The sequence below is a fragment of the Poromitra crassiceps genome (genome assembly GCF_964638095.1).
Source record: "Poromitra crassiceps genome assembly, chromosome: 19".
Taxonomy (NCBI): Eukaryota; Metazoa; Chordata; class Actinopteri; order Beryciformes; family Melamphaidae; genus Poromitra; species Poromitra crassiceps.
This window is the reverse complement of record NC_139646.1, coordinates 15,221,381-15,248,398: the sequence shown is the minus strand read 5'-3', so window position 1 is coordinate 15,248,398 and position 27,018 is coordinate 15,221,381. Positions and strand designations below refer to the sequence as shown.

Below are 27,018 nucleotides of genomic sequence, written 5' to 3'. Positions count from 1 at the left end.
AGGGCCTTTCTGTGTGGAGTTTGCATGTTCTCCCCGTGCCTCCCGGGGGTTTCCTTCATATAGGAACCCCTTCACCAAAACATGCAACATCCTGGTTGCTAATGTGGTTCCTCCTCTGGTCGTTAAGGGCGCCTGTTCGGAGGGAGGGGAACTGGTTGGAATAGCGTGAACCTCCCACGTGCTATGTCCTACCGGTGAAGCTTCCCCTGTCAGGTGAAAAGAAGCGGCTGGCTAACTGCCCATGTCTCGGAGGAAGCATGAAGCCAGTTTCGGCTCTCCCCAGATCGGCAGAGGGTGGAGTAGCAACCAGGATAAATAAATTAAATTAGCACTAATGGGGGATAAAAATGGGATAAAAAAAAAAAAAAAAAAAAAAAGCGAAACACTAATGAGGGTTTCCAAGTTCCATTATTGGAAGTTGGAAACCCTCGTTACTATTCTGCAGTTGGTAAAGGGAACAGTCACTGACAGTGACAATGCCTTCCCCACAATGTTGAGCTCTTCCTCTTATCATGCTGACTTTAGTGATGCAGTGTTGATGGCCTGAATGCTATGGAAGAACATTTTATAATGCATCCTTTCTTCTCTCCTTCTCACCTATCAACTCAAGGAAGGAGCAGGGAGAGTCCACCACAAGGTGTGTGCCTTTGTGTTGTTTCACACACTGCGTTACATTACCTTATAGTTTCATGATTTGTGTTGTTTCACTGAACATTGACACACTGCGTTACATTACCTTATAGTTTCATGATTTGTGTTGTTTCACTGAACATTGACACACTGCGTTACATTACCTTATAGTTTCATGATTTGTGTTGTTTCACTGAACATTGACACACTGCGTTACATTACCTTATAGTTTCATGATTTGTGTTGTTTCACTGAACATTGACACACTGCGTTACATTACCTTATAGTTTCATGATTTGTGTTGTTTCACTGAACATTGACACACTGCGTTACATTACCTTATAGTTTCATGATTTGTGTTGTTTCCCTGAACATTGACACACTGCGTTACATTACCTTATAGTTTCATGATGTGTGTTGTTTCACTGAACATTGACACACTGCATTACATTACCTTATAGTTTCATGATTTGTGGCAAGGTATGAAGCATTGTAAACCCCAAGCTGTCTGTTGCTCTCTTTCTGTGTGAACTGGACTGCCGACGAGCATGCAAAGTGAGGTCCATGACCTCAACTGCAGGTGTCCAAGGCAGTGGGTAATGAAATGTACTGTAGGCCTGCTAATGGAGACTTTCACACAAGCGGTCACTATGACTCACTGTTTTATCTGTCCTTTGGCGCGCCGGTCTCCGGTCTTTCTTTTTTATCTCTTACTTCCCTTTCAAAAACACACACGCACACATACATGTGGGTACACAGCACTGACCTAAAAATATAGACAGAGCTATCCCATTGATTTTGGTCTCCCGTTTGGAGTTGATTCGTTGGCCGTCACCATCTTGATTTTTCCTCAGCAGAGTGGGAGGGAATGGGTTGAGTCCTTGCGCAGCTCACGCGAGATGGGGGTTTCCCCAGAGCCGCAGCTCCGCCTGCTATTGGTCCGTGATCGGCAAGCTGCACGATCACTGGACAGGCGATCTGTCAATCGCCCCCTTTTCTATAATCTATTTTAATAAAATAAAATAATTATGCCCCTATAGTTGTTATGAAAAGGTGAAATTAGCTATATAGACCAAAACCGTGTTTTGCCCCTGCCTGGAAAGATGTTTAATCCTGGTACAAAGTCGGGCATTTTAACATGGGGGGAATGCCTACTGCCCCCGACCTCCAAGTGGCCATTTGAGGAACTACAGCTTTTCAATTCACTTCCGCGTCATCAGAGAGAAGCCGGGGGGGTTGGCCACAGGTACACACACACACACACACACACACACACACACACACACACACACAAGCAAGCGTACACATGCACTCATGCTTTCAGTATATTTCTCTCCATTTTACCGGTCCCCTGCCTTAAGAAAGGATTTTACTAAAGCACTCTCTCTCTGTATAGATATAATAGTGTGTGTTTACATTTCCAAATGTTATATCTATTTTAGTGCTCCTGAAAAGGAGATGATGGGGAGGGGGGGGGGGGCACTGACAGCTGAGTGTCTTCACAGTTACGCAACACTAAGTGAATGTGTCAGCACAACCACCACCTGAGGGCAGTTGAAAAGTTTGTTTTTGTCATGGCTCTAGTGTCATATATGACCTTTTCCACTAAGAAATGCACCACATTGCAGCGGAATCTGAATTAGGTGAAATGTCAAAAGAACACCCAAATTGAACAGGCCAAACTTTTGAAGAGTTAACTTTGCCTGCACACAGTCAAGGACAGAATTCATCCCACGCAATCTGAAACAGGCAGAACGAGGGAGGGAGAGCTCCAGCCACCACTTATCTATTTACCTCCCCTCCACTCTATTGATGGTCTCTACAGCAGAGAGGGGAGATATAGAATAGAATACAATAGAATACAATAGAATACAATAGAATATAACAGAACAGATCACATCAGAACAGAACTTTATTGTCCACCAGGGTGGAAAATTGGAAAAGCCATCCGGTAGTCCGACTGGAGCTGTCTCACTTCAGATAGATTAGTTTATTCAAAGTGATATAACACAGAAGTAAAGAGATGAAACATAATGATAAAACACAGACATAAGAGGGGAAAAAATCTATATAATAAAGTTGAAGTTGTGCGTATGTGTGCACACGCGCACGAGTGTGTGTATCTTTTATGCACGCGCACACCGCAGTTTCGGATTGGTCTGAAAATTAGCATGGTGGTGGATTATGATCCGGGGAAGGTCATGGGCAGGTTGGATAGTCCTGGAACCACCTGGAAAGTCCTGGAAACCACCAGGGAAACCAGCTCATGCTCACACCCCAGGTCGGATTGGGCTGAAGATTTACATGGTGGTGGCTTATGATCTGGGGAAGATCATGGACAGGTTGGATAGTCCTGGAAACACCTGGAAAGTCCTGGAAACCACCTCACGCCCACACCCCAGGTCGAATTGGGCTGAAAGTTTGCATGGTGGTGTGTTTCTGTGTTATGATCCGGGGAAGGTCATGGGCACGTTGTAAACTCCTACGAAGCAACAGGCGCAATTGTATCACTTTGTGCCTATTTAACGCCGGGTACATTGCTAGTTACAAATATGTGTGCAGATGAGATGGGGGGGGGGGGGGGGGGGGGCAATGGTCAGAGAACCCAGGAGTGTCTGTCTAAAGGTTACTGGCCTCTCATGGTGACTCAAGCACTTGGTCCATACAGGCACAATTGCCTTTGTCTGCGTGTGGGAAGCAGGATAAGGGTATGTGTCTTGGTCACTGCACTAGTGCCTCCTCTGGCCGGTCTAGGGCGCCTGTTTGGGGGGAGGGGAACTGGGGGAGAATAGTGTGATCCTCCCATGTGCTATGTCCTGCCGGTGAAACTCCTCGCTGATAGGTGAAAAGAAGCGGCTGGCGACTGCACACGTATTGGAGGAAGCATGTGCTAGTCTGCAACTCTCCCCAAATCGGCAGAGAAAGAGAGTGGAGCAACGACCGGGACAGCATGGGGAATTGACCAAGTACAATTGAGGAGAAAATGGGGGAAATCCAGGAAAAAACATATAAAAAAAAAGTGGTTGGCAAACATTTTCTGTCCCTCTTATCTCTGCATCATGTAATACGTCAACATATGTCTATCTCCCCTTGGTTTTTAGTAAGGTTCATAGTAATAAACAGAAGCTTCTGAGGAGGTGTACCACTCGGAAACATAGGTACACAGCGTCTATGCTCACCTCTTACATGACGTGTTTCCTTTGGGAATGCTGACTAATTCTTGATGCATGGGATGGGTGTCCTTAGGAGGCTGCGTGGCCTCAGAGGAGGTGCAGCCATAGAGTCTGGCCTGGAGGAAATCAGTTGCCTTTATAATGATTTACAAGCTGCCTTCTGTTGGACTTTGCCTGAGCCATGCACTATTTCTGCCTCTTGCGTTTTGGTTTTAACTACCTCTGCTTTCAGAATATTTACGCCAATTTTCATTATTTCAAAACCAGATCCTGTGAAATAATTCAGCGTTATAGGCTTTCTCCTGGCACAGGCCTATACGTGAGAGGAAAATCAATTTGTGTGGTAGACCCCCATTATTATTCTTTCATTCAGCCCCTCTTGCTATACGTAAACTATTACATTTCACTTCCCATATCCCAGACACATTTTAAACTCCCAAGTACTATCCCCTAGTACTAGAGATACCTACTATCCCTAGTACTAGAGAGTGCTCTATTACTGTCAAGAACATGCATCGCATTTGCCTCTGTATTCCCAAGCACTTCACAGTATAACTTCACATGCTCAAGCCCACAATACCACTTACTCATTGTATTTAAAGCCAGCCATGCTTGTTGCCTGTGCACTGCTTTTGCATGCAGCCATTATAATCACATGGAGCTGCTCCTCGCTTCCTCTGCATCTTATCACCCTGCTCACTCCTGCTTTACATCGCTACAATTTCCACAAGCAGGATTCATCCATTTATATTCTATCTATCATGATCAGTGTTGGGGGTAACTCGTTACAAAAGTAACGTATTACATGATATATTACTTTTAGCAGTAACTCAGTAATATAACTTATTACCAATAGGATTTCAGTAATATTATACCAGTTACTTTGTCAAGTAACACAGGTTACGAATTGAGTAAAAAATAAATAATCAAAGCACATATTTAAATAAAGATACAATCATTTCCTAATCAAATTGTATGTTTTATGCAAATAACCACTATAGACAATAACAAAGGAAAAAGAAAACATTTAGAATTGTGGACGGTTTACACTGCTGACTTCAAGAGAGTTTAAATTATTTTTCGGGATGGTTCCAAGGCGGCGATGTCATTCTGCTACTGCAGTTATTTGGGTGAAAGTAATGCAAAAGTAGTGTAATAAATAATGAGTTACTCTACACAGACAGTGATATTGTAAAGTAACTTGTTACTTTCAAATGAACGTAACTAGTAATATGTAGTATATTCCATTTTGAAAGTAACTTGCCCAACACTGATCATGATAGAGGTTTCATGGTAGTATTCACATACGACTCTTTTACAGTCCTGTATCATCATAAGCATAGGTTTAAATGGTGAGGTCTTGTAAGGTATGTAACATGTTGTGTCATCGGCATGAACAAAAGTAATGTTGCAACCAAACATGAATAAGAAGTGACCTCAATAACGATGTTCCAGAAAAGGTTTATAGATGGGTTGCCTGTCTTCATAGCAACATGCTGACTTATCCTATCTTGGTTCGATGGGGGGGGGGGGGGGGGGTGAGTTCACAGACACACACGCACATGCACACATACACAAACACATGTTAGGGCCCACCTGAAGCATCGTGCCTAACCTGAGCTTGCATTTTGTGTAAAGCACCTGCTCCAATGCATGCTGGTCTCTGTGCTGCAATCTTTTGCCCTTCTATAACTGGATTAGCTTCTCGATAATGACCGATGCCATATGACAAACAAATGATCATGCAGTGGATAACCTCCCTAGCACCAGCATTGTGCCGACTGTCTCGGATAACTTAACCGTGATTTATATTGTCGTTATCTCAGAGCTGAGATAATTAACTTCCGACATCTGTTTCTGTCTGTCGTTCCACCGCTTCACCGCACAGCCAGAAGTTGAGCTTCAAGGAGCGTGTGAGGTTGGCGAGCCCCCGCGGGCAGAGCATCAAGAGCAGGCAGGGGTCGTCGGTGAACGAGCGGCGGTCTCCCGTGGCTGAGGCCGGCACGGAGGGAACCAGCCCCACCAAGGTACAGAAGAGCTGGAGCTTCAACGACCGTACCCGCTTCAGACCCTCACTCCGCCTGAAGAGCCAATCCCGCTCCACCACTGATGGTAAGATGACCAATCAGGGTGATTGTGGTGAATGTCGTGAGATTGCTGGCTGCAAGTTCCACATTCCTCTAGCTATGCCATAGAGTCTATGGTTACACAATGCTTTCCTTAGCGTTTGATTCATTAGTGCAGAGATTTTCAGCACTCGACTTGGTTGGCTTACTACTAGTATTGAGTTTGCTGTAAAACATTTATTGAGGCCTCTGGATTGTAATGAAATACATAAACTGTATGCCCTAATGCTAAAATATAACACCTACCATGTATCCTCTAAATCAGTGGTTCTCAAACTTTTTCACACGTCAAGGACCCCTAAACTGACACAAATGGACCCTCATTTGATAAGAATTTGTCCCAGGGTCCCTCATCTGATAAGATTTTTGCTTTTAGATGTTTTATTACAGAAAGTGTATGAAACCCATGACCAAAATAGTCATGCAGTACTTATGGATGCAATTATAGTGAAAATAGATTATTCCCATTTTTACTGGGGACTCCCTGGACCCCCCTCAAGGAAACCCTGGGGTCCCCGGACCCCACTTTGAGAACCATTGCTCTAAATAATCCTCTAAATAACAGTCCTCTAAATACTCTCTATCAATACCGTGTGACTTTGTTGCATGGTGGTACTTATCTGTACTCATGATGGTTCAATGGTGTGAAACAGCCATTAATACATGAATCAATACCTTCTCAACACCAAACATGCAATAATAACTCACTCCCCCAGACGTTCACTACTGTATGTTGCTGCAGCTTATTGTCTGGCCGTCGCCCCGTCAACCAAGCAGAACTGGCTTTGCCTGCTCACTCCAGCAGCCAAGTGGAGGAATGTTAATGGCTGTTTGCATGTCCTTGCTTTGGTCCACTAGTGCTGGCCTGGCAGGCCTGCTTGGGTAATGACCAAGTCAGTCCGTGGTTGTGGGCAGATTGATGGATGGCTGGTGGGAATAGTCGTATGAGGTGTCAGCCAGCTGCCTGAGGCCTGGTGGTGGTGCGACGTGGTTGGTCACCTTCTGTCAGATCCTTCACGCTCACTGAGGTGTTGGCTGCCTCTGTTTTTGTCTGTGGATGGGAAATCCGATCCGGCCCGGCACCTCATTTTATGTGGCCCGCGAGAGCTAGCAACGAATACAACTTCGCAATACAATTCTTCGCAATACGGCTAGAAATAGCTATTGTTACATTGAATAATAGTTGTAGGCTACTAGTTGTCTGTTTGCCATTGTTTTCCCTATGATTCTGCATTCAGAGCTAGTTAAGTATTAAGTAATCTCTCGAGACAGACTTTCGACTTGCATTGAAAATCTGTCGGCAGGCTCCGTCAAAAGGGGTGTAACAGCGCTCGCACGCATGCTGCGCATTACCCGATCAAAATGAAGTGAACGTGACCGGTGTGTTGTCATTTTCAGCGTATAGCAAGTTGCTACTTGCTACTAGCAATGAGCTAGAGTTGTTCATAGCGACGGACGGATTTGAGAGCGACACGGTAGAATGGTAGAGCTTGCAGGGAGCGGAAAGGGATTTTCTTGCGCTGCCGACCACGCCTCTTGAGTTCCTGTTGCACCACATTGAAACGGGGCTGCCCCCAGAGGTTAGAGAAAAAAATAGTTTTTTGTTTTGTTTTTTGTTTAACCGATGGCTCCCAGATTGAGTACGGTATTAAGTTATTACTAAAAACCAATAAGAATCAAATCAGAGGCAATTATGTAATATGATAACAAAGTAGGCAAGATAGATTTATATTGTGTTTACAACCGGCCCTTTGAGGGCAACCATAATGCTGATGTGGCCCAGTATGAAATTGAGTTTGACACCCCTGGCTTAATGGACTGTGATGCCTGTAAAAACACAGGCACATACCGATCCTATGGCCCCTATCTTCCCACTGGCCTTAGGCGCTAAACTGGCGTTAAACGCAAAAAAACGCGCTTTGCGCCTGACTCGGGAAGATAGCATCATGTTTTTAGGCCCCGAAATGCGCTTTACGCCGAAGAGGCATGGCGCAGTGCCAGAATAGGCCAGAATGGGCGTTTCGGCCTTAAATACCGGCCTAACGCTATCTTCCCCCCTGGCGTTAATTTAGCTCTTTTCAAAACCAGGCCTTATTCAGTGCGCCGGGGATATTAATGTGCGTAAATACGCGCAGCTCTCCTCTGCCATCTCACTCTCTCTCCCCCCCTCTCTCTCTCTCACTCCCTCTCTCTCGCGCGTCAGACAGGCACAATGACCGATGAAAGAAAAGTTGTTATACCGTAGTTTTGAGCCCCTGTCATTCAGTACTGCACTGTACTGTACTGTACTGTACTCCACTATACTGTACTGTACTGTACGCCACTGTACGCCACTGTACGCCACTGTACTGTACTGTATTGTACTGTACTCCACTGTACTGTACTGTACTCCACTGTACTGTACTGTATTGTACTGTACTCCACTGTACTGTACTGTACTCCACTGTACTGTACTGTATTGTACTGTACTCCACTGTACTGTACTGTACTCCACTGTACTGTACTGTACTCCACTGTACTGTACTGTATTGTACTGTACTCCACTGTACTGTACTGTACTCCACTGTACTGTACTGTACTCCACTGTACTGTACTGTACGCCACTGTACTGTACTCCACTGTGCTGTACTGTACTGTACTCCACTGTACTGTACTGTACTGTACTCCACTGTACTGTACTGTACTGTACTCCACTGTACTGTACTGTACTCCACTGTACTGTACTGTACGCCACTGTACTGTACTCCACTGTACTGTACTGTACTGTACTGTACTCCACTGTACTGTACTGTACTCCACTGTACTGTACTGTACGCCACTGTACTGTACTCCACTGTGCTGTACTGTACTGTACTCCACTGTACTGTACTGTACTGTACTCCACTGTACTGTACTCCACTGTACTGTACTGTACGCCACTGTACTGTACTCCACTGTACTGTACTGTACTCCACTGTACTGTACTGTACTGTACTCCACTGTACTGTACTCCACTGTACTGTACGCCACTGTACTGTACTGTACTGCACTGTACTGTACTGTACTGTACTCCACTGTACTGTACTGTACTCCACTGTACTGTACTGTACGCCACTGTACTGTACTCTACTGTACTGCACTGTACTGTACTGTACTCCACTGTACTGTACTGCACTGTACTGTACTCCACTGTACTCCACTGTACTCCACTGTACTGTACTGTACTCCACTGTACTCCACTGTACTGCACTGTACTGTACTGTACTGTACTGTGCTCCACTGTACTGTACTGTATGCCACTGTACTGTACTCTACTGTACTGCACTGTACTGTACTGTACTGCACTGTACTGTACTCCACTGTACTGCACTGTACTGTACTGTACTGTACTCTGCTGTTTCTGGCAGCAGGTCAAAATACGATCCTTTCACTCTATCAGATGATCTTCAATTCTCCACATGCCTCTCTCCTTTTCTCTATCTTTATTTTTAACCCCTCTGCCAATTCATTGAGATCTGTGCACTTTCTTTCTGTCTGTCTGTCTGTCTTCCTCTCTCCTAAGCAGCAGATCCTAACATGGCACTTTCTTTCTTTCTGTCTGTCTTCCTCTCTCCTAAGCAGCAGATCCTAACATGGCACTTTCTTTCTTTCTGTCTGTCTTCCTCTCTCCTAAGCAGCAGATCCTAACATGGCAGGGGAAGAGCTTTTCGATGAGAAGGGCTGTCACTGTGACATCTCCGTGGAGGACCTGCTGCCTTCAGTCAAGTGTGTCATTAGAGCTGTTAGGTGAGGTGGACTTCTTTCCTCATCAACTCAAGTGTCTCTTTAGCCACAGACAACAGAGAAAGAGTGTCTATCTACTGCAGGGTTGCATGCAAACAAACCCTGATTGCACCCCATTCCTTCTAGTAGCTCTCCTGATTGAATTGACTGGAAGATTCTTTTTTATGACATCTTTGGTTTACGTGATTGGACACATTGTTGAGACAGGGGAAGCATGGCAAAGAGTGGGAGATGGTAAACAACAACATTGTAGGGCCATTCAAACTGACATGGTCACAAGGACTTGCTAGGTGTCTTAAGCCTCTTAGCCAAGGAATAAACCCCAAATTAAACTTTTAACCTGGCAGGTATATTCAAAAACACACATGTATTCTTTAGTTACAGCTTTTGAACAGGAGGTAGTGGCAGTTTTAAGTGAACTTACTATGGAACCTGCAGTGTCTACCTAACTGTTACACCTGGTAATCAATAGTGCTAAACAACCACTTATTTAAAGGAACACTCCGCCAATTTTCAACCAGCTTTGTATCATTACAAAATCAGTAGTATATCTGAAAATTGTAAGCAGTTTTGCAGCCATTCATTTAGTCTGACAGTTATTGACAGAGTTGATTTGAGTTAAGTTGTGGACCAGTGATGTCACTTGTGCTGCCATGAATGACTTTAATCCTTTAATCATTGCTGCCCCGACGAAGGCTGAAACATGTTGGCTCATTTTATCTGTTCAATTATGAACTAAGCCTTTAATTAAAGCTTTTTTTAAATTGGGAAGAGTGCCTTGGATCCATCTTCTTCTTTTTTATTACTTTTGTATTATCCAATTTTGGACCAAACGGCACCTTCTGCCCTCCTTTCATTACAATTTTGTTCCTTTAATCCTCTTCACAGGTTGGAGCATAAGGTTTCACACTTAAGGTCTCACAATTTCTGCAAAAAACAAAAACAACTAACCCTCTTACCAATAGAAAGAATATGATAACCCTTAGGTCATGGAGACCCAGAAGCTTCTGTCTTCTGCAACATATGATCTAATAAGACTGAGGATAAGTGATCTCTGTGTGACTGAAACAGGCCCACGGCTAGATTGCTCGTGCAAAAAAGATGGCCTTACATAAACATCCAAGAAGAACTTCCCCCCTCCTCTTTCTTAAGGCTCAATTAAACTGCTGCGTCTCCTCGCCATTGCCTGCCTCTCTTATTCCCTAAAGCAGGGCGATATTATAGGCCAGAGTGCATTTGAGGGCTGCTTAGAGACTCTCACATTCAGCCGTATCCCCTCATGTTTGGCCCCAGCGCTCTGCAGGTGCATAGATATTGAACAAACTCCAGCCGCTGAGAGCTGCTTTCTCAGAGTGATAGATTTACTGAAGTAAGCAGTACGACGACAACCACCGTCAATACTTAGGTGGTCTTCACAAGCTCACAGGATGTTTATGTAAGGACCGAAGAAATGATTTTCCAGATGCCTGACTCTCTGCATCGGTGTGAAGAAACAGCGGGCCGGCGAGCGATGATGGTTGAGGGTGCCTCTGGAGGTCATCAGTATTGACTGTGTCAGACTACCCCCTAGTGGTTGATTTGTGAATTACTCTTCTCTGCTATCGATCCAGGATAATGAAGTTCCATGTAGCCAAAAAGAAGTTTAAGGAGACGTTGCGTCCATATGATGTGAAGGATGTGATTGAGCAATACTCTGCCGGTCACTTGGACATGCTGTATCGTATCAAGAGCCTGCAGACTAGGTAGGAATGCAGCTGTCTACCATTACATGATATATATTCAACATGTATTGCATGACACCAACATGAGTTGACAGTAGTTTCCCATCCCTGATATCCTTGCTGACTGTTACTAGCACTGCTTAATCCCTGATCAACATTGTAACTGTACGTTTTGTGTGTGTGTGTGTGTGTGTGTGTGTGTGTGTGTGTGTGTGTGTGTGTGTGTGTGTGTGTGTGTGTGTGTGTGTGTGTGTGTGTGTGCGTGTGTGCGTGTGTGTGTGTGCGCGCGCGCGCACGTCTATGTGTACCTACCAAGGTTATTAGGGTTTTGCACTTTTCATTAGTTTTTCATTTTGACTTTTTGTTTTCAATTTCAGTTTAGTTTGAATTTGTTTTTAAAGTGGATTTGCTCGTTTAGTTTAGTTTTTGAAAATGCTTACTTAGCTTTTGTTTATTTTTTATTAGTTTCAGTGTTAATTTGAATATTTTGGGGGAATATGTGCTATTTGACAGGGGCGTGAATCAAAATGGTCAGAAAAAGTATTGCATCATAAAAACATATCGTAAAAAATCAATAAAATAAAAATCACTTGGGACAGATGAACACCCATCCACAAAACCAAAAAAAAAAGATTTGTCAGTCAGTGTGTTCGTCATTAACCAGAATCCACCCAATATACTAGGCTTATGTATTGACATGTATTGACAAAGACGAAAACTGAAGACTTCTCTGTAATTTTAGTTTATTTTAGTTCGATTGTAAACACACAATACAGTTTCAGATAGCTAGCGTTTTTTGTAAAGCGTATTTTTTATTTCAGTTAACGAAAATGTTTTTCTCGCACCTAGTTTTCGTTATTTTGTTAACCTTGGTGTGTACAATGTATGCATGCATCTGCACTCATTCCATGTATGCGCATGTGTGTGCAATGTACAGTACGTACCTGTATGTATGTTATCTGTGTGTCATGCACACGATTGTTGTTTGTGTGTGTGTGCGTGTGTGTGTGTGTGTGTGTGTGTGCACACGCGCGCGTGCACTTGTGCGTGCGTGCGTGCACATCTGCACTTCTTCATTCGTGTGCACGTGTGTTCCCTTTGTTTTCCTCACAGGCTGGACATGATAGTAGGCCCACAGCCCCTGAGCAGCCGAGCCAAGACCTTTTCCTCCCCCTCCCTGCCTGTCTATTACAGCCAGGGCAGAAAGAACTCCAGCCAGGGGTCAGAATGCCCCCTTCACATGGAGGATGGCCCTGGGCTCACTTCATTTACAATTCAGTCAATTCAGGCCATGGCTTTTCTTCCAAAAGATCAAAAGGTTCCTAAACCGTGGGCGCCCCCCCGGGTAGTGCAGCGGGAGATTCCCTGCTTACCGACACGAGGGTCGGGCATTGGGTGTCCATACAGGTACAATTGGCCGTGTCTGTGGGTGGGAAGCCAGATTAAGGGTGTGTCCTGGTCGCTGCACTAGCGCCTCCTCTGGTCGGTCGGGGGGTGCCTGTTCGGGGGGAGGGGAACTAGGGGGAATAGCGTGATCCTCTCATGCGCTACGTCCTGCTGGTGAAACCTCGCTGTCAGGTGAAAAGAAGTGACACATGTATCAGAGGAAGCATGTGTTAGTCTGCAACTCTCTCACTCTAGAGGGGGTGGAATAATGCCCAGGACAGCAGAGGGAATTGGCCAATTACAACTGGGGAGAAAGGGGGGGGGGGGTATTTTGAATTGATTGACCTGAAAGTGAAATGACCCCAGCCTTTCTTCACGCATCACTGTCCTACTGTTCTTCCTACTGTCTTCGGTCCTAATCAGCGTGACACGCGCGCACGCGCCCGCGCACACACACACACACACACACACACCCACACACACACACACACACACACACACACACACACACACACACACACACAATTTTCCACCACAACTGTGCATGCTGCCTACCTGTGATATTGTAATACTGGCCCCTACTGTTGTAACCTGAGAGCTATACAAACTGCTGCATGTTCTCTATCATCTCACGGGGGTGCTGATCACACTTGGGTCAAATAGTATTTACAAATACAGTCATTGTTCACATTTTAACCTACATTGAGTACTAGTAGGGTGGAAATTACAGTGTCAGCTAAGATGTTGAACACATATGTGTACTAGATTGATTTTGAAATACTTTTCTGTAAATTTCTATGTCTGGCACTAACCTCACACATCTGGTACTCCAAGTAGGTTAAGAACAATTCTTTGTAAAATACTATGATACAAGTATTGTCTGGCAGGGGTGTTGGTTGATAAAGCTTTAATGAATTATCTTTGATTTTTTTTTTTGCTGCATCATTCTTGCATGGCTAGTTTCATTGTTGTTTAATTTGAACCCCGTTCATTTACAAGCGAGCAGGCCTTACTAACCAGATTCTACTGAACCTCACTGGATTTGGTAGGAGTAGTATCTATATTCTATGTACAAATTTAACAAAGTGCTGTAAAACAAAAGGAACTAGAAGTGTACTCGGAGAGTCTCCGCCAAGGCCAATACTCCAGTCTGCTTTGATGTGCAAATGTTGTGAGTCGGATCAGAACCCTAACCCTGACCCACCCACATCCCCCCAGCCACTCCCCCTACCCACCCCTCGAACCCCAACTCTCTACGACCTTCCTATCCCTAGCTACGGCCCCTTCCTTGACCCGAATCAGATCAATCCGCTCCTAAATGTAATGGGTTCTTCCTTGGTTCTTGCTACACCTAGCCTGGTTAAAACCATCCTGATTCGTGATCTCACATTCTGTTTTGCTCTACGTATCAGTCTGGACTCCAAGCAGTTCACAGTCATTTCAATGAGTGGGAGTACTTGCCTTGACAGACAACTCCTTCAGCCAATCAACGTTGCCAAATCCAGTCCTTCATCCAATCAGTGTCGGATCAGTCAAATCCAAATCACTCGGAAGAAAATGTCTTTTCTGCCGGAAAACTAACTGCGCGGGTACATACTACTCCTATTCTTGTTTACTGGTAATTGTTGTTATGGAGTCTATTTCTGCAATAACTGCACTTATGCATTGCTTCGGGAGCCAGAGAGCCATGGAGAGCCATTACTATTTTGCCAGCGACGTCCCTGATTGGCCGGTTACCATGTCAACTATGAGGCAGGTTCCTGATTAGCCCGTGGACTTTGTAATTTCTGAAAAGGCCCGCCCCGGGCAGGAGGCCAGGCGGTCCAGCAGAACGAAACAAAATGTGAGTTCATGTGACCGGATGGATTAGCAGGCTATGCTACACCCTTCCACCAAGTTTCATCAAAATGGGCCCAGTACGTTTTCCGTAATCGTGCTAACAAACAGACTGCACTGAAAACATAACCTCCTTGGCGGAGGTAAAAAAAAAACAACGTCACATCATATAAGAAAAATGCAGACCTCTTCTCTTGTGTAACTGTTTGATTCTGGAGATATTTACTTAGTAACACAATATCCTGATTAGTTGTAATGCAATGTTGAGGATAGTGTATTGAAGAGAGTGCCGGATGGTTATTCATCCATCAACTTTCAAATCCAGTGAGGATGTATAACGTTTCATCTACAGTCCATGTCCAGTTGATTCTATATGTCAGAATGAAAACGTGTTGCTGTACAGTCTCTACCTTCCTTCCTTTCTGTGGGCTGCCGATTGGAGTTCTACTGGTCTTGTCAGTCTCTCCTGTCCCATCACTAAAGTTTGAATGTGTGTGTGTGTGTGTGTGTGTGTGTGTGTGTGTGTGTGTGTGTGTGTGTGTGTGTGTGTGTGTGCGCGTGCGTGTGTTCCAGAGTGGACCAGATCCTTGGGAGGGGCCAGATCCCTCTGGATAAGAAGATTCGAGAGAAGCTGATGTCTGATGGGGATATACTGGAGGACATGAGCATGCTGGGTCGCGTCTGTAAGGTGGAGCGACAGGTCAGTTTTGTTTTTCTCTAAAGGTGCATAAAGAGAACTTCTATCGCCCTCTGTTGGCGACCAGTAGGCAATGCAACTATCATCAACATTAACAACCACTGACTACCCTGATCTGAGCAGTTTTTGTTATGTGTTGTTATTGTTATTACTATTATTTTATTCATATTTATTTATTGTTTGTTTGTTTGTTTGTTTGTTTGTTTGTTTGATTTATTGATTTGTTTTCGGTTTTGTTTGATTATTGTTGAAATTGCCGGTGCATGTGAGAATTGTTTTAATTGTTGGGTCTAAGCCCAGTTTAGACCAAGTTGTTTTCCTCCAAGTTGCAACTTGCAACTACTTGCAACCATCAAAAGGGTTGGAATTGGGGGGTTAGATCACCATATGATTCCCGAGCGCGGCGCTGCTGCCGCTCACCGCTCCCCCAGGGGATGGGTCAAATGCGGAGAACAAATTTCACACATTGTGTGCCAATCAGTGGGACTTTACCTTTACTTTACCAGCCCCTGCCTGCGACTTGACAAGCTGAATTGTTGGCAACGCCATCAGCCATCAGCCATCTGCAGTGGAGATGAGACGGGCCAGTTTACACCGCTGCAACTTTTCCCTGCAACCTTCTAAAACAGTTTTGTCTCATTGCGAATCATTGGTATAAACTGGGCTTTAAATAAAGAGCCTGCTCTATTTGTAAAGCGCCTTGAGATATTTTTTGTTGTGATTTGGTGGCGCTATATAATAGGGCTGTGGCGATTCTCTTATCTCCCGATTCGATACTATCACGATTCTTGGGTGCCGATTCGATTTATATTGCAATTCTTAAGTATTGCGATTCTACGATTATTGCGATTCGATATTACGATTTATTTGCGATTTTTGTTTTTGTTGATTATTTTATTTTTTCAGTTTGTTTGCTTTTTTACACTAGATTAGAACATGGGAAAAGTTGAATCATACACTAGAGACTGTATATTATATATCATGAGTAGGGCTGGGCGATATAGTTAAAAACAGGGGCGGACTGGAATCATAATTCAGGCCGGGCATTAGATACCAAGCAGGCCAGGCAGATATGGGCCGACGCGCGTGAAATTTGGGCCGTTTGAAGCCCAATTTGGGCCGTTTGAAGCCAGATTTGGGCCGTTTGAAGTCCAATTTTACAATGAGATGCACCCACTTTAACCCTGAAGTGTAATTATTACTTCAGACTAACTAATAAAGTAATAAAACCACTAGTAAACCAGTAGGCGGCGCCTGGCCTGCTGTTCAGTGAGTGGCCTGACTGCAAGCACCCAACAATTTTTTTTTTTTTTTTTTTTTTTTGCGATTATCGATTCTGGAATAAAAGATCGATTCAAAAAATCGTGACATTAAAAATCGCGATACTTAGGTGAATCGATTTTTTTCCCCCACCCCTACTACGGTATATAAATATACATTTTATTTGATTGATTGATTGATTTGACTCCCTCCTTCCTCCTCCTTCCTCCCCTCATAGGTCCAGTCCATCGAGTCAAAGCTGGACTCGCTGCTGGACATCTACCGACAGGTCTTGCGTAAAGGCTCGTCTTCAGGCCTCACCCTCTCCTCTCTGCCTCTGTTCGAGCTGGAGCAGACCTCTGACTACCAGTCCTCCGTCTTCGGCAAGGACCTGTCCTGCTCCACGCAGGTCAGCAGCGGCGGGGTGGCACCCCCTGGAGGCTGCGTCACACGCTCCTCCACCAATGCTCACCTCTCCCGGGGAGGGCTCCATCTCATCCTGGCACCGCCCAATGAGCTCGGCCTCAATCACAACGCCCCCGCCTCGACGCCTCCCTCCGGTCTCGGGTCATCCTCTTTCAGCCCGCCACCGCTGCCTCATCACCATCATCACCACCACCATCATCATCCTCGTCATCACCACCATCATCATACCAAGGCTCAGCCCTCCACGCCTGAAAGCGGCAATGATGAGGTAGTGGGGAGCTCTCCACCCCTCCTCACCCCGAATAGTATCCCCAGTGGAGGGGGTGGAGGAGTAGGAGACGGGGGGTTTCCTATCCTGGCCAGGCTTCCGCCACCTCCCCCTCCAAGCCGAACTCTTGGCCCCAGCAGCGCTACCTCCAGGCCGCAGATAGAGGTGGGGGACTTGTGTGGTGGTCTAGGGGGACAGAGGGACAGTAGCGTTGGAGAGGAACTCGGCCTGGGCTTGGGGCTGGGCAGGCTGGGGCAGCAACTGCAAGGCAGCACCAATGGCAACGGCAGGTTGAATGCTAAGGAGGAGGGCTCCTGGAGGAGACATATGAGCCTGGAGATGGAGCCCCTGGTCCCGCTGGCCCTGGGCTGCTGCTCAGCCCCCAGCCAGGTGGACCGAGGCCTGGGCAAGTCCATGTCAGTGCAGGACCTGCTGCAGGCGGCGCCGGGGACGGCCCCGGATGCCCACCACAGCCTCTCGTCTCCCAGCCCCAGCACTAGCAGTGACTCCCCCATCGGCTTCCACAGCGGCGGCCAGGATCCAGGGGGAGGAGGCGGTGGTGTGGGAAGGAGTGGAGGAGGCGGATGGGGGGAGGAGGACCTCTTTATCAGTGACAGGGACATCGATGCGCAGGGCTTTGACTTCCTGGCCCAGGGGGCCGCCGATGCCCCGTCCTACTCCTCAGAACTCCTGAGGACCGAGGCCAGCGCGGGCGCAGGATCCCGGGGCTCCAACCGCAGCCTGGCCAGCGGTCACACGTCCACGCCCTCTACTGGCAGCAACGAGTCGCTGAACATGCCACACGTGCGGCTAAAATAAACCCAGCTTCATGGGCTGGCGACACGCCAAGCTCACCTCACAGAGACGGTTTTTATCCTTTTTGGAGGGGAGAGGGAGGCTGGGAATATAATAAGGAGTCATTTTTTGTTTATTTTCATGTTGATTCATTTGATAGAAATCATAGTATTTTCATACAGGTTGATCATACGTGACATATCATTGCATGAGTTATTCTTTTTTAAAGTATGCTTGACAAATCTAAGAATGGGAGAGGAGATGAAAAAAACGAAAGACTTTGCTATGAAACAAAGCCAACAATACTTGGTGGTGACCCTGAGACGCAGCATGTGCACTGCATGTTTTCAGTCAAAGGTACCGGGATTAGAAAGTCTACACTCAGCAGTGCAAGAAGTCATGGACGCCAAAGCCTTATGGCAAATCCCTCTAGAGAATTCTCTTTCACCTTGACCAGTACAACTATATCACAAGTAATGGAAACAATGGGGAATCTTAGATTCATAAGACCTGTAGTAGAGCTGATAAAGCCAAGCTAAATGTGCACAAACAAGATCCATTTCCTGTATCTCTAATCATGGGAGAGGCTGCCATCTTCAAAATGAATGTTACCACAACATAGTAAAGCTTTTCACTCTGTGTTCTTTGTTACTATTTTTATTTGAGGAGTTAATTTCCAAAACACAAAAAAAATCATCTTTTGAAGTGTTTTTTATTTTTATTTCATTGAATAGAGCATTCATAGTAGAAGTTGTGCACTATCCCTAAATTATAAAAGTGTTATGAGACAACCAAGGCCCACATCCTTTCAAAAGTACCATCATTTATTTTTATTTTGTGTCACAAATGAAACCCTTGAGTGACAACCATAACCCTTAACCCTATCAGCCCGGTACAGCAAGAAAGCCAAATAGAAAATACAAATAGCCTATCAAAGTTGCTGTAAGTGCCAAGTCTTTGGTTTGATGTCCCGTTCTGCCAACAGTCAGCTACAGAATGAGGTGCACCATGTGCAGCACATACAGTCCTCTCTCGCACATTTATATGCACATGCACACAGACATGCATGCACACACACACACGCACACGCACACACGTCCACACAGCCAGCTGCATTGATATGTATCCATTGTGCAGTAGAAAATAGATCCCATAGTGTAAGGACTCGTGGACTGTACGAGACAGAAAGAGGAGTGGCAGTTGCTTATTTTGAGGTCAATGGCGCATCAGTCGGTTGGTTTTCCAGCTGACGAAAACCATGGATTGAAACGCATCTTGATTGTCATTTCTTTGTCTAAAAACTGTTTGTGTCATTGGAATATGTGTGTTTTGGCAAAGCACTTTGTCTGTTTTGATTTGGAAACAAATACACTGAAAGAAGAAATGTTACTTTTTATGGTGTTTGGCTTTTTGCCACCCTGTTTTTACATGAAAGAAAAGTTTCTTGTTTAAATCATGGTCAACAGTTAACTTTTTCTTTTATCTTTTTTTTTTCATATTGTACTGTGGGATTATTTTTTGCTTCCCTGAAGTGAACATGATGTAGAATGTATTGCCTATTTCCTTATTCTTATGAGCAGTGTGAAACCAACAAACAACTGAACTCTTCCTGTTGCATGGTACAGAATCAGGTACGGCAGGTAAGGACAAGCGGTTGTTTAGAAAGGTGAAGGAAACCTATTTTATGATGCAGGGAAATTACATTATTAAATATACAGCAGAGTGGTGACAAATCACACCATTTGCTAGCAGTACCTCAGTGAAGGTTGAAGATCCATATCAAAGGCTTTGCCAGAATATGTCAAGTAGAATTGGGGTCAGTTCATTTTCAGTACAATCAATTCAGGACTCAGGAGGTATATGTTCTCTTTTATATATATATACTGTATGTGTGTATATATATGTATGTATATATATATATGTATATATATATATACTGTATATATATGCATACACACACATTTTGCATGAGGTTGTCATATCCAAACCTATTTCTAGCTGATAATGAATGCCCTATCATCGTCAAGTGAATTACAATTTCTATTCTATACCCGGTTTGAAATGATTACATTGAAAGTAAAATGACCCCAACTCTTGATTTGAAGTATACAAAATGTGCAGTACATGCTGTATATGGTGCCTTGCTTCTGTGGTTCCTATTCATCTCCATAACCGCTGTTCTTTTTCTCAAATGTGCATTAGTGTCCTCTGAACGGAAATGCTTTCATTTTCTCTCTGACTTGGGCATTTCATTTTTGTATTCAGACATCATTTTGCTACTGGACATAAGACTGGCCTTCAACATTCTGTCTCATTCCTTCTAATTTATTTAAATTATGTGCACATATTTACACCCAAGTAATAATCTCAGTTAGATACATGAAGCCTGTAATGTTGTGAAAATGCAAATGAACTTTTATTCTCATACTGTACATCAATAAAGGAAATTGTAGCTTGGCTTCATGCTTTCTCGCCATCATTCATTCAGACGTTATGGTTCTTTTGTCACTAGTTCAGGAGTATAATGTACATTATTGATACCAGAAAGAAAAAAAGATACAGATCAGTTTCAACATCTTTAATGTCATGGAATTGTGCTCCCAAAGTACACTGATTAAGGTGCAGGAACTATAATGTTTCATAGAGCTACTGCAAGAGAGCTTAAGTCAAGCAAAGTGCTAGGTTTGATGATTCCAGGTTTCAGAGTAAGACTTTCTGAATCTTGTTTAAGGTGCAAACAGAGAACATGCAAGTAGCCAATCTACCTCAGGCTAGTAAGCATTTCTACTTTCAAGCTAGAACACAGAGCACAACGACACTGAACTGGCAAAAGAACATCTCTGCCTTATTACGGTGCTTTAACAGCTAAGCGGCTTAATTCTAACTACAACTACAATGACACACAAGGAGGGAACTGTAATGCAGACGTAGTGTTGTTGCGCCACACCCCAAATGACAATAAAAACCTACATTAAACTACAACTTTTTTTTTTTTCTAAGTTTTTTTATTCGTTTTCTGTATATCATACAAAATACAGATTTTTTTTTTTTGTTCAAAGTTTTTTTTTTTGTTTTCTGTATAATATACAAAATACAAAATACAAATTCAAATACACTTGACACTTTTAAACAAAAACCCATCCCACAAGAACCCCTGGCCTATTACACCACATACATACATCACAGTATATCAATACACAAATACACACAAAAGAAAGAAAAGAAAAAACATACAACAACAACAACAAAAACAGATTAATGAAAATAAATATGAGAAAAGGGGGGGGTAAATCTATATATTTGAAATGCTTTTAGCGTCCATTTTCTCTACCTGGTCCAGGACTGGCTGCCAGATGGTATAAAAGTCGAGGGCACAACCCCTTGTAGCGTATCTGATTTTTTCTAGAGTTAGATGATACATGAGATCTCTGACCCAGTGATTAAAAGTTGGAGGAAACTTGTCTTTCCATTTAAGGAGTACAAGTCTTCTGGCCAGAAGTGTACCAAACGCTATCATCTTTTTGCTGCATTGGTTGAGGGAGAGATCACGCGGTATCACACCAAAGATTGCAATTATGGCAAGAGGTTCAATGGATATTTCCAGTATATCAGAAAAGAATTTAAATATGGAATGCCAAAAATCTACTAATTTTGGGCAAAGCCAAAACATATGTGATAAAGTGGCTGGGGTTGTTTGACAGCGATCACAATTGGGATCCATGTCTGGTGTAAATTTGGCCAATCTCGCCCTGGACCAATGCAGTCTATGTACAATCTTGAATTGTATGACTCTATGTTTTAAACAAATTGAAGAGGAGAATATTTTTTCTAATATGGACTCCCATACATCCTCAGAAAGATCTGTATCTAATTCTTCCTCCCATTGATTTTTTAAATGTATCAAGGGTTCTAGATTGTGAGAGTTGAGTGAGGTATAGATCCTTCCAATACTCCCTTTGGGGTAAGAGCTAAGCTCCAAAACAGATTCAAGGAGAGAGCTGGGCGGTAATGATGGGTAATGAACCGAACATGAAGATACAAAACTACGAAGCTGTAAATATTTATAGAACTGAAAGTTGGGGATTTTGAATTTTAAACTCAACTGTTCGAATGATGCGAAATTATCATTAATATATAAATCTTTTAATTTGGCTAGTCCGTTCTTGGCCCAGGTATTGAAGGACCCATCTATAATAGATGGCTTAAACATATTATTTCTTGTTATAGGGGCATTTATTGACAAATTATTAAGTGAAAAAGATCGTCTAAACTGTGCCCAGATTTTCATAGAGTGTTTGACTACTGGGTTCACAGAGTAACTGGATATAGGTTCAGGCAATGGGAATTTGGAACAAAGTAAAGCATGTAAAGAGGCGGGCCCACATGACATGTTTTCCAGCTGCAACCATTTGGGACTGCTCACCTGTGATGGTTTAAGCCAATAAGCCATAGCGCGTATATTGGCTGCCCAATAGTAATATTGAAAGTTGGGTACAAAATACAGATTTAAATACACTTGACACTTTTAAACAAAAACCCATCCCACGAGAACCCCTAGCCTATTACACCACATACATCATGTCATACATCACAGTATATCAGTACACAAAGACACATAAAAGAAAAGAAAGAGGGAAAAAAACAACAACAACAACAACAACAACAATGGATGAAAATAAATATGAGAGAGGGGGGGGGGGGGGAATCTATACATTTGAAATGCTTTAAGCGTCCATTTTCTCTACCTGGTCCAGGACTGGCTGCCAGATGGTATAAAAGTCGAGAGCACAACCCCTTGTAGCGTATCGGATTTTTTCTAGGGTTAGATGATACATAAGATCTCTGACCCAGTGATTGAAAGTTGGAGGAAACTTGTCTTTCCATTTAAGGAGTACAAGTCTTCTAGCCAGAAGTGTACCAAACGCTATGGTCTTTTTACTGCATTGGTTGAGGGAGAGATCATGCGGGACCACACCAAAGATTGCAATTATGGCAAGAGGTTCAAACTACAACTTTAATCGCTAACAGATTATGGACATATTGTTTCTTTCCTTCGCCTGCTTTTGCGATGCATTGTGATAATAGACCAGACACTGACTATGGTGTGACAGTGCAGAAGGAGTGGGGTGCTTGTATGTCTTCGCCCATGCTGAGCGTTTGGGGCAGAAGCCCAGTCATTTGGTCTTCTGCACCTTCTGGGCAGACTTGGTGATCTTGCCGCTGGTTGGAGCTGTCTTTTCCACCGCCACCGTCTGACGCATGTGACGCACTGCAAAACGCCCTGAGGGAGGCATCATGGGGGGAGACGATTTGACACATCACACTGAATTACATGCAGACATTTGATGAGAAGCTCCTCATAAAATGCCTTCAATGCCTGATTGTGGTGAAATGAGGTGTTGTTCCTCATCTTGACCATTAGAGGCCAGCAACAATCCTCTGACCAAAGGATGAGATAGAGGGTTTTCACATTACTGTATCTTCAAAACGAATTACATAAATAATTTGTCATCTGATGATAACAACATCAACATAAGTAGTAGTACTAATGTTGGTTTCAACTAGAGATGGAAAGTACCGGTAACTAAATATAATTACATACATATAAGTACTGTACTTCAGTAGAACTGGCACTTTCCATTATGTGACACTTTATACTTACTGTACTTTGATGGTAATTTAACACTATGAAAGGGACCATTCTTCAGAATGCATAATTGTACTTAAGTACATTTTACTGTTAATACTTCTATATGTTTACGTAAGTAAACTTTTGAATGCAGAATATTTACTTTTAATGAAGTATTTATCCATTATTATTATTATATTTATCCAGCTTCCTTCTCAAACTTCTCGATTGTCCTCTTGTCGATGCCGCCACACTTGTAGATGAGGTGGCCGGTGGTGGTGAACTTGCCCGAGTCGACATGGCCGATCACCACAATGTTTATGTGGAGCTTTTCCTTCCCCATAGTCGCCCTGGAAGATATTGATGCCAGGAGGGGCAAGAGACAGGAATACAGTTGAAGAGTACCCTCTCCTCAACCACACGTTTGTACAGCTAATAGTGACGATATGACACAATGCATTCCCTAGGCCTAGTCTAACCCTACCCTTAACCATCACAACTATTGCTACTGTAACCCTAACCTAAATCCAATTCAAACAACCTAAACAAACAAACAACAACAAACAGCCATTTACAGGTGTGAGAAAGTGAGGACCAGAAAAATGTCTTACTGTCTGCTTTGTTTAGATAATTAGTGTGCTAAGCAGGTAAACTTGCGATGGTTGGCTGACTATTGTTGCATCAGTCTCTCTCATCATAGGCTATACACCTTGCTCAGCCTATGATGATCGAGGCTCAAGATCTGGCTTCATGAATGGTCGGATATTAGTTAAATAAACAGACACCTGCTTTAGGGTATTTGCAGTGTTCAATAAAAGGTAACAATGCACTAAATATATGAGAAAATAACATTTATTCGAGAGAGTGAACAGTCAATAACGTTTTAACCATTGCATGCATTGTCCAATGTGCTGCAGAGTTAACTAACGGTAGATCATATTCATATTGTGGAATAAGTTTAACCATGGAGACGTTTCCCAGCACTTGCGTTATTTTACTGTGGCAGCAGTTTGTTCGACAAAAGATTCCCGCATGACAGTCGGGTGGGATATTCGGTAACGCTTTAGAATACAGCCCGCAAATAACCATTTAACTACAGGGTAACAAGACTATACTTATAGTGTAACTACAGGGTAACAAGACTGTACTTATAGTGTAACTACAGGGTAACAAGTCTGCACTACACTTGTTACCCTGTAGTTACACTATAAGTACAGTCTTGTTTACCCTGTAGTTACAGGCTAAATTCACTTCTTGTAGCCCGTAGTTACACTATAAGTACAGTCTTGTAACGCTGTAGTTGCACTATAAGTACAGTCTTGTTACCCTGTAGTTATACTATAAGTACAGTCTCGTAACCCTGTAGTTGCACTATAAGTACAGTCTTGTTACCCTGTAGTTACACTATAAGTACAATCTCGTAACCCTGTAGTTGCACTATAAGTACAGTCTTGTTACCCTGTAGTTACACTATAAGTACAGTCTTGTTACCCTGTAGTTACACTATAAGTACAGTCTTGTTACCCTGTATACACTTTAAGTACAGTCTTGTTACCCTGTAGTTACACTATAAGTACAGTCTTGTTACCCTGTAGTTACAACACTGTATTCTAAAGCGTTACCGGATATTCTTCACTGAAACTGCGCCATATAGGCCTGAGCATTGCAAACAAACCATGGTGCCCTCCATAACGTTATAATAACGTTACCCCTCTGTGCGCTTTGGCACAGCTCGCCTAAAATCTGATTTCCATGCCATCAAAGCCACATTTCGCGGTAACGTTACTGTGCATGATCATTCTCAGTCCTCTGAAAAACATGAAGAAATGCTGTGAGAGATAACCTACCGTCGCTTCAGCAGTGTTATTTGCTCACTGACGAGATGCTGCTGCCTGCTGCGCTGTATGGAGGTGGATGATGCAGCCAAAGTTACTGAACCCCTCTTGGAGAAGTAGCCACCTTTCGTCAGTAGATGGAGTGGCGCTGTAACAAACACGTCAATAAAAACCTGATAAAAACCCTGCACACAGGGGGGGTCTTTGAAGCAAAATGTTCTGTAAGTGGTAGGCTACCAAAAGCAACATTACAACTTAGCTACTACAACAGACGATGACGAGACGACGATGATGATGACGACGATGATGACAATACAGTACAAGGTAACCTACTATGGCATCAGAAAGACAACTTTTTAGAGCCCTAAATCCAAAGTGGCTGTGTTGTGTTGTAAATTACTTTTTCAATGGTTTGGCCTACAATGTTGCAAAGTACATGGTTTCTGGGACTTTTTTTGGGGTCTGTAATTCATAATTGATTTAATTTTGATGATTTTACCTATTTTTGACCTTCAAAACCAAGATGGCCACTGATTTTCAGCTCCAAAAGGTCATTTAAAAAAAAGTTGTCACCTAATATGAAGGCTCTAATCAAAGCTCTGCTCATGCTAAGTTGAGTTAGAAACTGTAAAACAACATTTATGTACACAGAGGTTGTCATCAGGGGTCAAAAGGTCAACATTTGTGGAAAAATCTCTATTTCTCATTCACAAGTACCAAGCCATGACCAATGGAGAGGGATGCCCGGGCAGATTGTAATGGAGCTGGCAATACGCAATATAGTCGGTCCTATTCCACACACATGAAGATCCAACGAGTCATCATCAGGTGGCAGATGGATTGGACACTTCTTCAGTTCTTCCCATGCCCATAGAGCCCTGAGGTGTAGAGAGGTATGATGATGTCTGCAGCCTCTCCTGAGAGCATGCCACGGCAGTTGATGAAAACAAGCTTGCGTTTAAGCAGCAGATCACACCTGGGAGTTGGTACGAGACACAAGCCACTTGGACAAACACGTCTGTGTCCTCACAGTCTTCTGTTCCAGTGTATTTCATGGTCCTCAGCTTAGCATAGGCAGAGAGGTGCATTGTTGTATCTTCCTCTGGATGCTTGAAGACATAGCCCCCACTTGTCACGCTAGCACCCAGGTTGGTTGGTGTTTCTCCCTTGCAGTGTATGACATCACCATGCACGCGACCAACTTGTGTTTTCAACTGTTCCTTCACAAGCTTCTGCAGTCTGACCTTGTTTCCTGAGTTAACCACGAGTTTGTTGAACTCAGCAGCTCCTTAATTTCTTGCATGACATGCAAAAAGATTTTGTAAATCTTATGAGATGAAAGACCCTCGGACAAAATCTTATCAGATGGAGGTCCATGGACAAATTTGTGTCAGTTTAGGGGTCCTTGATGTGAGAAAGCCACTGCCATACAACAGCACATTCTATCTATGTAAATGCCGCACTTTCCATTAGG

The 27,018-nt window shown here is 43.6% G+C and overlaps 1 protein-coding gene across 1 annotated transcript in view; it reads left to right on the top strand.

Moving 5' to 3' along the window:
- The window catches only part of LOC310793524 (potassium voltage-gated channel subfamily KQT member 5-like), a gene marked incomplete at its 5' end in the record, with an annotated part of 139,946 nt that extends 121,754 nt beyond the window's left edge, over positions 1 to 18,192 (top strand). Inside the window, 8 exons of the mRNA XM_083655324.1 lie at positions 611 to 637; positions 3,732 to 3,788; positions 5,692 to 5,915; positions 9,586 to 9,694; positions 11,302 to 11,433; positions 12,526 to 12,633; positions 15,208 to 15,334; positions 16,830 to 18,192. Coding sequence (XP_083511450.1) covers positions 611 to 637; positions 3,732 to 3,788; positions 5,692 to 5,915; positions 9,586 to 9,694; positions 11,302 to 11,433; positions 12,526 to 12,633; positions 15,208 to 15,334; positions 16,830 to 18,104 — 2,059 coding nt within the window. The 3' untranslated portion in view covers positions 18,105 to 18,192. The remainder of the gene's footprint in view (positions 1 to 610; positions 638 to 3,731; positions 3,789 to 5,691; positions 5,916 to 9,585; positions 9,695 to 11,301; positions 11,434 to 12,525; positions 12,634 to 15,207; positions 15,335 to 16,829) is intronic.
- Positions 18,193 to 27,018: the final 8,826 nt, after the last annotated feature.